The 16,024-nt window shown below is 43.4% G+C and overlaps 2 protein-coding genes across 4 annotated transcripts in view; both read right to left on the minus strand.

The window, feature by feature from the left end:
• CENPU (centromere protein U) overlaps positions 1-2,509 on the minus strand; it is a 38,187-nt gene extending 35,678 nt beyond the window's left edge. The window contains exon 1 of the mRNA XM_074951232.1: positions 2,375-2,509. The gene's annotated coding sequence lies outside the window, so the exon portion shown is untranslated. The remainder of the gene's footprint in view (positions 1-2,374) is intronic.
• Positions 2,510-3,160: 651 nt separating this feature from the next.
• The window catches only part of ACSL1 (acyl-CoA synthetase long chain family member 1), a 60,939-nt gene continuing 48,075 nt past the window's right edge, over positions 3,161-16,024 (minus strand). For all 3 annotated transcript variants that reach the window (XM_074951228.1, XM_074951226.1, XM_074951227.1), the window contains exons 15-21: positions 9,995-10,067; positions 8,863-8,951; positions 8,228-8,344; positions 5,289-5,432; positions 3,747-3,848; positions 3,578-3,649; positions 3,161-3,312 (exon numbers count right to left, since the gene is read on the minus strand). In XM_074951228.1, the coding sequence (XP_074807329.1) occupies positions 3,172-3,312; positions 3,578-3,649; positions 3,747-3,848; positions 5,289-5,432; positions 8,228-8,344; positions 8,863-8,951; positions 9,995-10,067 (738 nt within the window). In that variant the 3' untranslated portion in view covers positions 3,161-3,171. The remainder of the gene's footprint in view (positions 3,313-3,577; positions 3,650-3,746; positions 3,849-5,288; positions 5,433-8,227; positions 8,345-8,862; positions 8,952-9,994; positions 10,068-16,024) is intronic.

Below are 16,024 nucleotides of genomic sequence, written 5' to 3' on the forward strand. Positions count from 1 at the left end.
CTAACAATTCCTCACCATTCTTCCAGTTTTCAGATCATGTGCTTTCCATTGTGGAACATTTTAGGATATTTTGGACCAGGAAAGGAACTAGCATTCTGAGGCTGTGACTGCCCCATAAAATGCTCTGGCACCAGCCCATTCTTTATGCCACTGAAGCCAAGGCACTCAAGATGGCAGTCTACTAGAGTGGAGAATGCCATGGGGCTTGAGATGGTCTTGGGCGGGTAGGTCCTCTGTTAGTAGGGTTTTATAGGTCAAAAAAAAGTCCCTGTGCATCTTGAACTCCACCCATCAACTCTGACAGCCAGGGTGGGTCCTGGAGCACAGAGATTTATTGTTCATGGCATGACACTTCACTTATCCTGCTGACCACTGCATTCTGTGCCAGCTTCAGTTTCTACATTGTCAAGTTACAGCTCCTTCAGAGTTCATGTCAGTCTAGCCTGACCATTAGAAGGTGATCATTGCAAAGGTTTACCTTTAAGATGAATAGTTGCAGCCTCCTAGACACATTTAAGCGAGGTAGTTGTCCTATTACGGCTACCTGATATTTAGTATTACTTGGACTTGAAAACAGATCTATAGTTTGCAAACCCGAACAAGTGAAAGACACCTAGTAGAAAGGCTGATATTCTTGCTATTTGCATCCCAATCTCTCTTCTGGACTGAGGTTCAGGTTGTCATGCAGGCCCTGATGTCACCCAGGCATTAAGTGTCACTCAACCATTTGGGCCAGATTGGAGAAAGGTGCAGGGACACCAGTTAAGCCCCTCACTATCCTCCCAGCAGCATCATGTACATACTGCACCATAGTGACAGGAGCGCTGTAGGAGTCTCCCAAGACACTCCCAGATGGTAGCAGTTTTACCATCTTGTTAACAGAACACTGCAAGGGAAGTACAAAGCCACTTTACAGTAGCCCTATTAACCCCATCCCCCAACTTATCTGCAGATAAGCAGACACCACTCTGATAAGGTAACAAGGACAGCTATAGTGGTCATTAAAGCACCGACACCTGATCCCCCATCCTTAGATCACCCATCAGAGCATCAAGTGTGGTCTCCAGTACACACCTAGGTAAGAAACCAGACTGACAATGGTCAAGGAGATGAGTCAACTAGATCTAAGAAAGTTGCAAGCCCACCAACTCCTCTTAAAGTTCTAGAAGCTGAATTTAAGGTGTTGTGAAGTATGTCACAAGAGAACAAGATTTACCTTAGCAACAACTTGTATATCAAGCTTCAGTCCCATGTGGTTTTGACAATCACAATTGCCAAAGGTTTATATTTAAGAATGTAACCTTTATTCATGCCTCCAGCATATTGATTACAACACCCAGCTATTTGCAAGGAGGTATTTGAAGATATTTTGTGCTTCCTTTGAGAATAGAATCAGTTTATTTACGCTGATCAAGCAAGTATGTTTAAGTTACAATGTATGCTTTGTCTTAATGTTATAGGCATATTAACCAGGAGTCTGCAGGTAAGTAGCAGTAGGCCATGATAAGAAGTTATCCTTGGGTGTCTCAGTTTTGTAGAGACAAGTTTAAACCACCAGAACTACCACTTCTGTATGACAAATACTGGAAGAACGAAGATTCATTGCTTACTAAGTCACCCAAATGTTTAGTTAGAGCAGTTGTCTGATGTAGTCTTATTTCATATTCTGTCAGCACGTTAGCTATTATCTTCTTACCTTGAAAAAAATAAGTGCTCCACTCACATGAAATGCAGAAATATTTATTTTGGTTTCCTTCATTGGTTTTGGAAATTGTTTTGGTTTATAAAACAGAAATAGCCAACACTAAGCAAACATCTGAACTCCCATGTAACAAGTTACTTGATATTCTAAGAGCATTGATTTGGATGTGTGCAATTAGGGTACACATGTATGAAGTTATACTAAATAATGCATTACAATCACACAAATCTTAGTGCAAACCTTGTGCTTGTATTTTACATACATCCACGTTTCCAAACAGTAACGAATGCTAGTGGTAAATCTTTATTTGTAACAAGGCTTAATTCTGCCAATTTTCCAACTGAACTGTGGACTACGATTTTATTTATTTATGTATTTTTATACTATGTGGGAATTTGTTCAGGGGAAAGTCTAGCGCACGCTCTCTCCTCTGCTGCCTTGTCTGAATACTTCCAATTGCTTCAAAGTGTGTCGGACAGAAAAACATTCCTGCTTTCTGCTCTCACCCATTGTACTCAATTGCTCATACATTAAATCAGACAGCTGAGAGAGAGAGTGTGACAGAAGCTATTCTGTGTTTAGAGCACTTCGCATGTTAATGGAACAAAGCAGATTAAGTACAGTAGGGGCCCATTGCAGGAGTCACTTGGCTAGTGCAAGGTGTACATTTACCTGGCCATTAGCAGTCAAGCTCTTGAATGGTTTCCTTCTTTAAATTCCAGTCTTGTTCCAGAGCTTGGATCCATTTACACAACTATGTCTGAAGCTTGTATTAAATAGTTTTTGCTATGTTGATGAATTAGTTGCATACACCCTCCTAAGGCAGAAGAATTAAACAGACTAATTTAGAGAGCCAGTATTGCATCATTCACCACCTGCACAGGGGTATTTGATAGGTATTCAACTTCCAGCTTACACAAGAGTAAGCTTCTGAGATCTCTTCAATGGGGCATGCTGAAGGGAGTTCTCTTCAATGGGGCACGGTCTTACCAAATTTTAGGGCTAATGCAAGAAGCACTGTTACCAGCTATCGCTTTTTATTTGATGATTAACTGTTTCCCCTGCAGTAGAATAGAGAGACCTCTCCAGTATGTTAAATCCCTTGGGGTGGACAGTTGCAAAGTATCCTGCAGACAGGAACATGCTGGCAACAAGGAAACCAACTCCCTGGTTAACAAAAAAAGTCACATTTTTGGTTGAGGAAGTTTAAATAACTTAATCACATAGTTACATTTACAGTTTAAGGCTAATTTTGGAAATTGTAGTTCACCATAAAAATGGTCTGCAACATAACTGGACAGTAAGGCAATGTTCCATTTTCTTCAGTATTCCTATGGCAGGTACCCATTTGTGTACAAGTTAATGATTGCACAGTTTCCTTCCCTATGTTTGCTGTAGTCAGATTACAAATATGAAGGCCAACAGTAGACTGGATGTTTGCCATTCTCTTCAACCCACTGTTCCCTCAGTTACATCCTGATATTAGCAGAGAGTTCATCTATCTGTGACTTGAAGAATTTTTGTAGTTCTTGTCTCTTTGCCTTCAGTGTTGGTGTCAACAAGCCATTTTCAATAGAAAACATCTCCATGCTCAGGGCAATGCCTTTGACCTGGAAAAAAAAAAAACGAACAACAATTAGCCTAGATTTACTTCTACTTTGCTGAGAGCATCCCATAGTAAAAAGGGCTTACAAAATGTGGTTGTGTACAGGTATTGTATATTATTTAGCAGATCACTTAGGGATGAAGGTTAGTTCAAAGCAGTTTCTGCACAGTCAGATTATGTAGGTATTGACATGTTTGGAGAGCCAGGTAATGAGTGAAAGTTGAGTTCAATTCCAATTGCACAATTGCTATAATGACAGAGTTTCTCACCTGCTCAAATGACTTCAAGCCAGATTCTTTCCCAACCTTCAACATATCTTCCAGAATATGTTTTTTGAGGTCCTACCAAGATTAAAAAAATTATACTATAAATTGCATTCTACATGTTAAAGGGAATTGAAAAGACCAATGATTGGACTCTACATTTTAGAGCACCTACCTTGTTTTTGCATAGTTCTTCATATGAACCTTCAAATCCCTTTTTCTTGGCCCAGTTAGACAAAGTCTCTGCATCTGGTACTACAATAGCTATTAAGAAGGCCTAAAAATAATTTTAAAAAAAGCACATATTTGCTGAATAAACATTTAACTGAATTTCCTAGAAGCTCCCAGCGCTCCACTGTTAGTCTACATGCAGATCAACACTTTCATAATTAGTTACAACTTTTCCTTCAGAGTTTTTTGCAACATATAACCAACAAAATGTTGACTAACTTTCATATGCAACTTTCTACATTTAGAAGCTGGAGGCAGTTACTCTAAATTTTTAAAGACCACATTTTAAGTTGAAAGATGACAAAAAAAGTGCATTAATACTTGAATATTAGTTTAAAAAATAGTCCATTTCCCCTTCAGAATGGTTTCCAACGTAAGCAGCATTTCATTAGTACCCAAAACCAGAAACTTCGGTTCCACTGTCTAGCCTGGCTTGGATCCCAAATACCCCAAGAGAACCTACTTCAATAAAGAAATTAAACTCCATCCAGCTTCACAGCCCTAGTTGTCCCCTACTACCACACACTGGAACTCATACAAAGGTATCAAACAACTACAACCCATACTTGTGGGGACCACTTCCTGACAAATACTTCCTGAACCCCTTCTTCTGGATTTCATACTAACCCCAACCTCTCCAAGCTCACTAGAAGCAAGTTCCCCAAAGACCAAGGAACAACCAACTCAAAGCGGCACCAGACCCTGCCAGGACAGATGCAAAACCTGTAGACATATCTCCACTGCTTTATGATCAAAACCTCCTCTGCTCACCCCCTCCACACACTTTCAAGGTCCCTGGATTGTACACGAAATGCCCCAACAATATATGGGTAAAAAACAAGACAATGACTTTGCTCCCAAATGAGCTCTCAGAAAAATTATGGAAGACAAGGCAGCTGAAGGTGAACATTTTTCACAAAATGATCACTATATCTGACCTCTCAGTTCTCATCCTCAAAGGAAACCTGCACAACATCTTCAAAAGATGAGCCCGAGAGCTTAAATTCATAAGTTGGCTAGACACTAAAAATCATGGACTGAATAGAAGCACTGTATTTATGGCTTATTACAACAATGTATAACTCACTCCCCAACCCCAGTCCATGACAGGAGGACTGTTAACTGGCCACTTCACTGCAAATGGTCCCTTGAAACATGTTAGCTACTTATGCTAAACTATCTGTTCCACCTTGTACTCAGTGCCACAGCTAAATACATTTCCCAGACCAGAAGAACTCTGTGTAAGCTTGAAAGTCTCTCACCAACAGAAGCTGCTCCAATAAAAAGATATTGCCTTGCCCACCTTGTCTCTTAGATCTGGAATAAGTTACGTAAGTGATGCAATTAGGGCATTAAAACAGAATTTTCAGACAGACGTAGCAACAAGGAGAAATGGTTATAAGATTTAACCAAGTGTCAGTTTTTAAAAAGGGAGATTGCATTAATAACCATACCTATCATTTGCATCTCATTGAAGGATACCTACCTGCAAGCTTTCTCCATAGACAAACACCTGAGCAACAGGTTCACTTCTCATATACACATTTTCTATTTTCTCTGGTGCTATGTACTCTCCCTGTGCAAGTTTGAATATATGCTTTTTCCGGTCGATGATCTTTAAGGTACCATTCTGTGGGTTAAGAGAATTTAATTTATTTCTCTTTACAGAAGGCAGGCATTTTTTGAGCCATGCTACAAAGCTTTACAAACACATACTCTGGCAGATTAAATACCAGGAAGGTAAATACTTAGTAGCCCAAGAACCAACCAGTAATCCTATCAATATTAGTTCACTCCAAGTCTGTAACAGGAATAACTTTTGCCTGAATGTACTCGATTTAGAGACTGTTCTGATTTTTGCTGTCTATTTAAACAGAGATCACATGATTTAATACCACTAAGGAAAAACTGAAAGCAAGAGGGAAAGGAAGGCAGACAAGCCATTCAAATTATTAGGCTAGATAATGGATCTAGAGCAGGGGTGGGCAAACTATGGCCCGGGGGCCACATCTGGCCCTCCAGATGTTTTAATCCAGTCCTGGAGCTCCTGCCAGGGAGCAGGGTCCGGGGCATCCCCGCTCCAGTGCTCGCCCTGCTCCGGCACTGCAGCTGGGAAGTGGGGGTCAGAGGCTTGCACAACTCTGCATGGCTCCTGGAAGCAGCGGCATGTCCCCACTCTAGCTCCTATATGTAGGGACAGCCAGGGGGCTCCACAGGCTGCCTGTCCCAAGCGCTGTCCCCGCAGCTTGCATTGGCCAGGAACCACGGCCAATAGGAGCTGCAGGGGCGGTGCCTGCGGACAGGGCAACGCGCAGAGCCGCCTGGCCATGTCTCAGCGTAGGAGCCGGAGTGGGGACATGCTGCTTCTTCTGGGAGCTGCTTGAGGTAAGGACCACCCGGAGGCAAGAGCCTGCACCACTGACGCCCCCACGCCCCAACCCGTTCTGCCCCAGCCCTGATCCCCTTCCTGCCCTCTGAACCCCTTGGTCCCAGCCCGGAGCACCCTCCCACACCCTGAACTCTTCATTTCTGGCCCCACCCCAAAACCCACACCCCCAGCTGGAGCCCTCACCCCCTCCAGTACCCCAACCCCCAATTTAGTGAGCATTCATGACCACCATACAATTTCTATTCCCAGATATGGCCCTCGGGCCAAAAAGTTTGCCCACCCCTGCTCTAGACCAGCGGTTCTCAAACTGTGGGTTGGGACCCCAAATGAGTTGCGACCCCATTTTAATGGGGTCACCAGGGCCGGCATTAGACTTGCCAGGGCCAAAGCCTAAACCTAAACCCAAACCCCACCACCCATACCCAGATGTGGCCCTCGGGCCAAAAAGTTTGCCCACCCATGATCTAGAGTCTTTTGCTCACTGAAGCCTTATTTGAGGCTAGAGGGAGGAGGAGAAAGGAGTGGAAAGTGTGATTTGTCCCTTCACATTTATGCATAGCCTAGGACTGCTTCAGTGCTGACACTGCCAATAATCCATTTTCTGGCTCCAACCATTGATCCTTTCCTTAGTATATAGGACAGATTCAGTACCAGTTATAAGCACTATGTTCATGCTAGGATTTGTTTCCCCTCACCCTCTTATGTTTGATAGTCCACATTTTCATCCAAGAAAACGGACCCAAACCCATCTTGATGAGTTGCAAGAGGTTTCTTAAATAAGGGCAGAGTGTGTTTTTGAATTAGTTAGCCACAGCATTGAACACACATAACATTAGAGCGGAGGTGGGCAAACTACGGCCTGCGGGCCACATCTGGCCTGCGGGACCTTCCTGCCTGGCCCCTCCCCTGCTGGTCCCCCATCCCCCACAGCTTCAGCTCTCAGTGGCATGATAAGGGGGCGAGGAGGTTGGATAAGGAGCAAGGGGTTCCAGGGGGCAGTCAGGGGAGAGGGAGCGGTTGGATGGGGCAGAGGGCGGCAGCAGTCAGGGGAGGCTGTGCCTCTCCAACCTGGCCCTCCATACAGTTTCACAACCTCGATGTGGTCCTCAGGCCAAAAAGTTCGCCCACCCCTGTGCTGGAGGGAAAATGTATATAGGACATTTGGACCCATGGTACCCAATAGAATAACTCCAATAATTGAAAGTATCAGTCTTCAATACAAGTCTCTCAAATTTGGAATAAATGAAGATATTCCTCAAGGCATTTTGCTAAAGCCTCTTGAACAGCATCACACAGTGGTACTGCTGTATCAGGCTGGGGTACTGCTATTTATCTTCTGATAGTATAAAAGTGGCTAGCGCTTTGTTCCCATTTCAAACTTCACTTATATAGTTAAGGCTACGATTTTGACATGGTTATTTTTAGTAAAAAAAGTGATGGACAGGTCACAGGCAATAAACAAAAATTCACAGAAGCCAAGACCTGTCTGACTTTTGCTGCTCCATGGTTTCCCCTGCCACCATGGTGGCTAGGAACTGTGGGGTTCCCCCCCTCTGCCCACAGCGGCTGGGAGCTGCAGTGTGACCACATTTCCCAAAGAGAAGACGGGACACTCCCAGCCGGTTGCCCAAGATGTCCCCCCTCCCCCTACGCAAGGCCGTTTCCTGCCACTGGAACCTTGAGGAGGGCCCCCTGAGAAGTCCCTCACCTGTCCTGGAATCTTGCAGGGGGCCTCATTGCCTGTTGCTGGAACCCTGCCAAGGCCCTGCTGGCTGCCAGCTCAAGAGTCCTGCAGCCCCTGGGGCTGAAGCAGAGAATGTCATGGAGGTCTCTGGAAGTCAGATTCCACGACTTCCATGACCACCCTGACAAATGTAGCCTTATAGTACTTTGCAACAGAGTATCTCAAAGCACCTTTGCAAAAGGAACTGAGCCTCAAGCCTTATGGAAGGCCCCCTGGGGAACTCAGCCATTGACAACATAACAGATGCAGTTAGTTTTACTAAAGCATGTTTAAGCAATACAAGCTGACTTACTGGTAGCCATTTTCCAATATCTCCTGTGTGGAGCCAGCCATCTTTGTCTAGAGCTTCTGCTGTTTTTTCTGGATCCTTTAAGTAGCCTTGAAATACATTTGGCCCTTTCACACATACCTGAAATGAGTTTGTTAATCAAGACTGATGGGCAAGAAAGTTAGTAATCAATAAGTGATTCGTGGATTAAAAACTTAGTTCTCAGAGGAAGTTCTTGTTTCCCCATTTGTCTCTAGAAGCATCAAAATGGAGTAATTTTCTAAATTATAGCCACAAAGTGTCAGCCCAGTAGAGTTCTCTTTATTATGCAGAACTGTAATATAATATAGTTAAACAGCAAATAACTGTTTATACTCAATTGCTTAAGTATACAACTATTGACAGTTAACCTGCTCCAGTGTCATTGAGGCAGAATGACTTAATATCCCCTAGTAGAGGTCCGCTGTGTTTATGCAGTTAATAGTCAAACTCCTCCAGTCAGAAGTAGACTAGGAGAGCTACTTTTGTCAAGCACCTACTAAACCTTCCTAGCTTCAAATATAAGGCTAATTTGCTTTTAGCTCACCAGATGGCTAGAGGTTGCACAAGAACCCTCTACAAATCTCTTCAAAAATCTTAGACTCTTAAATGTTACTCACCTCACCCTCTCCTTTGACAGCAAAGTAATTCATTTCTTCTACATCAACAAGCTTTAAGAGACTGCAAGGCATTGGTGCTCCAACATGACCTTTAATAGAACAGACATTAACCTTAAATAATGTATTTGTGTTCAGGTTGCTTACCAGACCTTTCAAGCTTACAGTTTTAGGACTAAGTCTAAAAACAAATCAAAAGCTGGCATTCCATCCATTGGCTCACACACTGTACTACAGGAGTCAGTAAATCTCTTAGGTCCGACAGACAATGCGATGCTGGACAAGTCAAGGCCATCCTTCCTTTCCACACAGCCCGCGCTCACTAACAATACTTGTGTACTAGCTTGGAAGAATCAAATTTAAGGGCAGGGGCTGAAATGGGGATGAAGGTATTACAAGAAAAGTGCATACTTCGTTACTGGGTATGCGCAGAAGCATCGTTACCACAAGACAGTAGTTTGGGGTTTTGTTTTTCAAAGAATTGTTTAACACTGCATGATTTCACAGTGAAAACCAATTGAGACTTCTGACTATAGAACAGATTAAGATACTGCAGAATTATGTCCTGTTGGGACAAACTTTTACATCATATTAACATATCCAGAGTTTTCCCCTCAGGATGTATAGAATGTTTCATTCAGAAGCAGGACACTTGACATTTAAGTTGCTATAATTTCAATTTGGTTTAGTTTACCAGATCTCTGATGTAATTACAACATCTAGCTAACAGGAGAAATGCTTCTCTGCTTTGAGAGAAACGGGTACTGTACCAGTGTTTCAAATGGCTGTTTGCAGACAACTGATCCAAGTTTTCTGGACATCTAGTTCCTATAATGTTAATATACAGAAACTACAGGATATTATGACCCATGTTTCAATTTTCCTTAAAGCCCTATAGAGAAGTAGTCTTATGGTTCAGCCTTGTAACATTATGTTCGCATCTAGTTATAGGTGGTGGCTTGCTTCAAGTGAAGTCTTCAAACAACCCTTTATCACGGCTCTAGAAAAAACTCAAGTAATCCATTACAGTACTTTAGGGACAGCTTTAAGAACAGTATAAGTGATGTCCACACCAACATCTGGAATAGATGAGTAAATTAGTTCACTCAAGAGAAGAAGATTAGAGAAACCATACCAGCTGTCCAGTCACCAGGTAATGTCAGGGAGCATCCAGCTGTGCATTCAGTTTGTCCATAGCCTTCATAGAACTATTCAATTGAAAACAAAAATAACTTGAACAAGGGACCTTGATACCTGTCACTTTATAGTTTCAATTTTAAAGTAGAATGGAGACATTTGTTCTTTAGCTCAGTGCAATTCAACTTTGAGTTGTGTACCTTGTAATCTAAGTATGCTACAAGAAGGAAGCTGCCAAGTTAAAATATTACCTAAAACCATCCACTATAGTGTTTTAAAACTCTAGTTTGAAGTGTCACAAGTGGGGAAGTACATATATATTACTTACACACGTCACTCAACTAGAGCACAGCATACCATACTTTGCACTTGTGTGGAGCGCTTCGGAAGATGTAGGTGCATTATAGCATTGGTAAATTAAGTCTTATGCCACCAAGAGGCAGGCAGGCAACAACTTTAAAGATGGAAGAAAAGCATTATTGACCAGTGTTATAAAGCCTACACAAGATGGTTAAGTCCCAGCCAAAACCAATTCTCAAAGATGGACTAACCATGGAGGAAATGGAGGTTACTTACCTGTAACTGGAGGTTCTTTGAGATGTGTGGTCCCTATCTGTATTCCACCTGAGGGACAGGTATGCCAAAGACTGGAAATTTATAACAAATAGTGTCCACTGATGCACATGCATGTGCAACTGCTCTCCTTGTGCTCTGAACAGAGCATAAGGGGCAGCGTGGAACCAACACCTCTCCAGTTTTCTCTTACTGGAAAAAAAAAAATCAGGGGAAGGAGGGTGGGCAGTGGAATATAGATAGGGACCACACATCTTGAAGAACCTCCGAATTATAGGTAAGTAGCCTCCATTTCTTCGAGTGCTGGTTCCTGTGTATATTCCAGCAGTCAGTGATTGGTAAGCAATATTCAAACAGGAGGAGGGTGCAAGAAGTCAGTTGGTATGGATGTCTAACACTGTCAATATCAGAGCTGCATCTGCCAAAGAAGCCTGAACTAGGACATAATGCTTTGTAAATGTGCGGATGGTGCTCCAAGTAGCTGTCTTACGAAGGTCTGGTATTGTAATATCTCAAAGATGCTGTTGAGGTTACTTGTGCTCTTGAAAAATGGGCCCTCACCCCATCTTGGGGAGGAATACCTGCCAACTGAAGACACTGAATAATGTATCCAGAGATCCACTTAGTATCTCTGGACTGATAATGCAACCGTAATGCTATAGTAACAAGTAGTCTGTATTGTCCAGTTAGTTTTGTTCTTTGCAGATAAAGGTCAAAGGCCAGTCTCATGTTGATGGAGTGCAGTCTTTTTTTTTGCTGGAAGCAAGAGGTTTGTGGAAAGAATACTGTTAAGTCTTAACAGCGGTTTTTAACCTGGGGTGCGAGATGCCCTTTCTGGGGGTGCAAGACACCAGATTTTTTTAGAAGGTAAATCGAAAACACAAATTAAGCACAGGCACGCAAGTACAACTACTTTGTTTCAACAAACCTATGTATGAACATTATACATTTAACGATTACTGTAATATACAAACAAAAAAATATATCTAGGTTTAAAGAACTGACCTGCGATAAGGGGTGCGAGATACATATTTTGAGAACCAAAGGGGTGCAGGCTGCAGTAAAAGTTAAGAACCACTGTGTTAAGTGAATATGCCGGTTCATGTGAAACTCTTAGGTTAGGATGAGTTTCATGTTGGAGATGGAGGACTTTAACTCTATGAAATATGGTGTATACCAGGTCAGCCACGAGTGTTCCCAATCTGCTTACCCGTCTGGCTAAGGAGATAGCAACTAAGACAGCAACCTTCATGGAAAGGTGAGACATGGAACATATAGCCCTCAGTTCAAAGGGTGGTCTGGTAAGAGCTCAGAGTACCAGGTTTAGGTCCCATTGTGTGTTCACTATCACTGATGGGAAGGTGCTAATTAGGTCTTTCAGGAATCAAGTTGTGGTAGGGTGAATAGAGAGCAGCCCCCCACTGGAGGATGGAGGGAGCTTATTTCTGCCAGTTGGACAAGCTAACAAAGCCCTAACACTGAGGGGCAGGAGATTATAAAAAAAGAACAAAACAGACTAAGGAACAAACCCCATTCCCCCTTGCCAATTCTGGTGATACCTCCATTTTGCTACATAGCAGAAAAATCTTCACAAAAAATGTGGCGATTGAGGATAGCTCAATAGCTTCTGAACATTAACATTCTAGGTCTAGGATCCATGCAAATATCAGCCTGTGAAATGGAGAGTCTGGATTGGAATGTTTGATCCTGCCCTTCTGAGTCAACATATCTGGAAAGAGTTGAATATAGATGGAGGACAGGACAACATTCATAAAGGTCCACAAACCAAAATTGTCTGGGCTAATTGGGTGCGATGAGGATCCCCTGGTGCTGTTGTGGCAAGTTTTCCCAGAAAACCTGGGTAACAAAGGGATGGAGGAAAGGCATACTTCAGATGGTCCATCCAGGATAACAAAAAGGCATCACCCCTGGAGTCTCTGCCTCATGCTGCTTTGGAGCAGTAGAAATTGCATTTGTTTGGAGGCAAACAGACCAAGATGGTGTACCCCCACTGGGTGAAGATTTTGATCATGACAATTATAAGTTTCCCATTTGTGGTCTGCAGAGGAGGACCTGCTGAGATGGTCTCCTAGAGTATTCTGCATACCTGGTAGGTATGTTGCTGAGTGATGTGGTTCTGGATGCACCAGTTCCATAAATTCCTTCCTCTATGTATACAGAAATCTCATTGCCCTGTTTTTATAAGAGCCAGCATCAGACAACATGACTATCTGGATGTGATGTTACCATATGAGGGGGATGAATGCACTGCAGGCTACCGTCACCTTCAGCAGACATGCATTCTGGCCTCCCACGGAATGCATGTGCCGTGTCCACTGACTGTCCATATGGATTCCCCATCTTATGGGTGGGAGAGATGGACCTCCTACCTGCACCTATTCCCATTTTGTCTGTTATATGATAGTCTGACCTTTTACAAGACTGCTACCCTGAAATACAGGTTGTCTTTGTCCAGTGAATAAAGCAGACCAAAGCCAAGCCCTTAGGCAACAGAGGTGGAGGCTGGCAAGTGATGTTACATATATAAATATGGCCAAGGAGGGAAAGACAGACCCTGACTGGGGTGCGAGGTCTGAGGGGGACTTGATTTATCAGGCTGCCCACAGACTGAAGTCTGTCTATGGGGAGGTAAGCCTTTCTTGAGGATACGTCTAGGGTCACTCCGAGTGGAAGTCAAAGTGGACTTGCATTTGTTTATATAGAACTCCAATGATATCAGAAGGTAGAGGAACAATGGACCTCTTAGCTTGATCTGCTTGTTAGGAGCCAGTCATACAGATATGGGAAGACGGAGTAGATGTTGCATCTCCTCTGGGCTGCTACCACAGAGCAGACTTTCATGACAACTATGGGTTCTGTCATTAGCCCAGATGGGAGTATTCTGAACTTGCAGTGCTCTTGTTATACCATGAATCTGAGAAATGTTCTGGGGGAATGGTGAACATCCTCATGAAAGCAAGCCTTTTTCATGTCAAGGGCTGCAAACCAACGTGTTCTCCTCCAGGGAGGGAATTACAAAAATTTTGATTTGCGACTAAAGGTATTTCATTGACTTGGAGACCAATTCTCAACCTAGTCTGTTTTTCTTGGGATCTATGGGGAGTACAAGCCCTTCCATTGGTATCAGGATGGCACTTGCTCTATGGCCCCCCTCTCTGGGCCAGTCACCTTCCTATAAAGGATTTCCCCATGCAAGTGGTCCCAAAGAAGGGAATGGTAAGGGACGGAGATGAGAACTCAAGTGTATAGCCCAACTGGATGGATTTCTAGTACCCACTTGACTGTTACCACCTCCAAATTGTGTGTGAAGTAAGGCAGCTACCAAAGGTTTGGGGGCAATGTGACTGGCATCAATATGGCACATGGTCCTTAGGCATCCCATCAAAAGAAACCCTTGGATGACAGGTGGGGCTGGGCAGTGGTTGTAGAGGTGGAGGAAGCTATGTACCTGGGTCTTTGAAACCTTGGTTGTTTGTGTGACGTTGCACTTATAAGCTTTGTAACGATACCTTAGAAGAGACCTTTTGCATGACACATATACCAGTTATATTATATTCACACTCAGATATTTTTGTAAAATCATAATCTACTGAGTGTGCTCATCCTATTTGTATAAAATGTATCACTTGTATCTGAAACTGGAAATATGAAATATAACTGAGGTCCTATTGTAAATATGTAAAGTGTGGGCCATTAATGGTGGCTTGGAATCTTAATGGCTCCCATCAACTAGGACAATTGACTGTAGATGGCTCTGTTTACTGGTGAGTCTTCCTGTATGCTGGCAAGTGGTTAATGAAGTCTTACAGTGACATGTGATCATGTCACCTGAACTGGAATCCATCTTTAACCTGGTGCTTATCCATTTAGAAGGAGGGGTGGGAACCCAGAGCGGGACAAAGGAGTCCCACCTTATGCAAAAGCTATATAAGGGGACTGCAGTCTTGAGAAATCCCCTAGCTACCACCTGAGCTGGAACAAGGGCTGTACCAGGGGAAAGGTTTGTGCCCAGAGTAGGAAGGTGTCCAGTTTGTGACAGAAGCTTATTGAAACATCTGAGAGTGAGATTTTATCTGTATTCAGTTTTCTTACTGTATTAGGCTTAGACTTGCGTGTTTTATTTTATTTTGCTTGGTAATTCACTTTGTTCTGTCTGTTATTACTTGGAACCACTTACATCCTACTTTTTGTATTTAATAAAATCACTTTTTACTTATTAACCCAAAGTATGCCTGGGGGTGGAGGGGCAGCTGTGCATCTCTCTTTCAGTGTTATAGAGGGTGAACAATTTATGAGTTTACCCTGTATAAAGGTTATACAAGGTAAAACGGATTTATTTCGGGTTTGGACCCCATTGGGAGTTGAGCATCTGAGTGCTGGCAACAGGAGCACTTCTTAAGCTGTTTTAACTTAAGCCTGCAGCTTTTGGGGGACATGGTTCAGACCTGGGTCTGTTTGTAGCAGGCTAGCATGTCTGGCACAACCAGGCAGGGCACTGAAGTCCCTAGCTGGCAGGGAAAACGGGGGCAGAGGTAGTCTCTGCATATCAGGTGGCAGTCCCAAAGGGGTTTCTGTAATCCAACCCAACCCATCACAGTTTGTGTGGCAATGTATAAGGGCTTTGGTGATAAAGTACCAGGGTGGGGAGGAGGAAGGGGTGAAAGGAAGGAAGATGTCTGGGTCTGTAGGTTTGCTTGTGTGTTGTCAACAAGGCTGGGGACCAGAGCGAGAGCGAGGACTTGTCAGTCTAATTGAAGAGATCAGATTAATCAAAGTGCCAGGCTTCTCTGATATTCTGGAGCTCCTTGGGGAACCCCAAAGAGTGAAGCCATGAGTCATGCCTCATGACTACAGCTGTGGTGATGACTCTAGATGCAAAGTCAGCTGTGTCCACCACTGCTTGAAGTTCTCTCAGACACCAACCAATGAGAGCTTGGAACTGAGCCTTGTCTTCCTGGGGAAGTTTGTCTCTGAATTCCAGAAAAATCATATTTTGCTAACAATATTTGGTAGTTAGCAACTCAATTGGAAACTAGCTGATGAATACCCTCCTCCCCACGAGGTCAAGGTATTTAGTGTCTTTGCCAGGTGGAGCAGACTTGGTGCTGTATCATGGACCTCTCTGTAGCTGCCTGCACCAATTACGAGTTGAAGACTGAGTGGGTAAATAAAAATTCCACCCCTTTAGCTGGCATGGAAAACGTTTCTCAGGCCTTTCCAAGATAGGGGTATAAGAGGCAGGGATATGGCAGAGACCCATGGATTCCAAAATGGCCTCTGACTGGGAGATTCTACTGGGGCTAGAGTGTTGTAGAATGTCCAGTAGACCATGTTGTGTGTCCTAGACCTCCTCAAGTGGTATCTGGAGTTTGACTACCACCCTTTAACAGTTCTTGATACTGGGTGTGGTCATCAGGCAGGGGAGGGAATACTG

Source organism: Natator depressus, chromosome 4 (assembly GCF_965152275.1).
Source record: "Natator depressus isolate rNatDep1 chromosome 4, rNatDep2.hap1, whole genome shotgun sequence".
Lineage (NCBI taxonomy): Eukaryota > Metazoa > Chordata > Testudines > Cheloniidae > Natator > Natator depressus.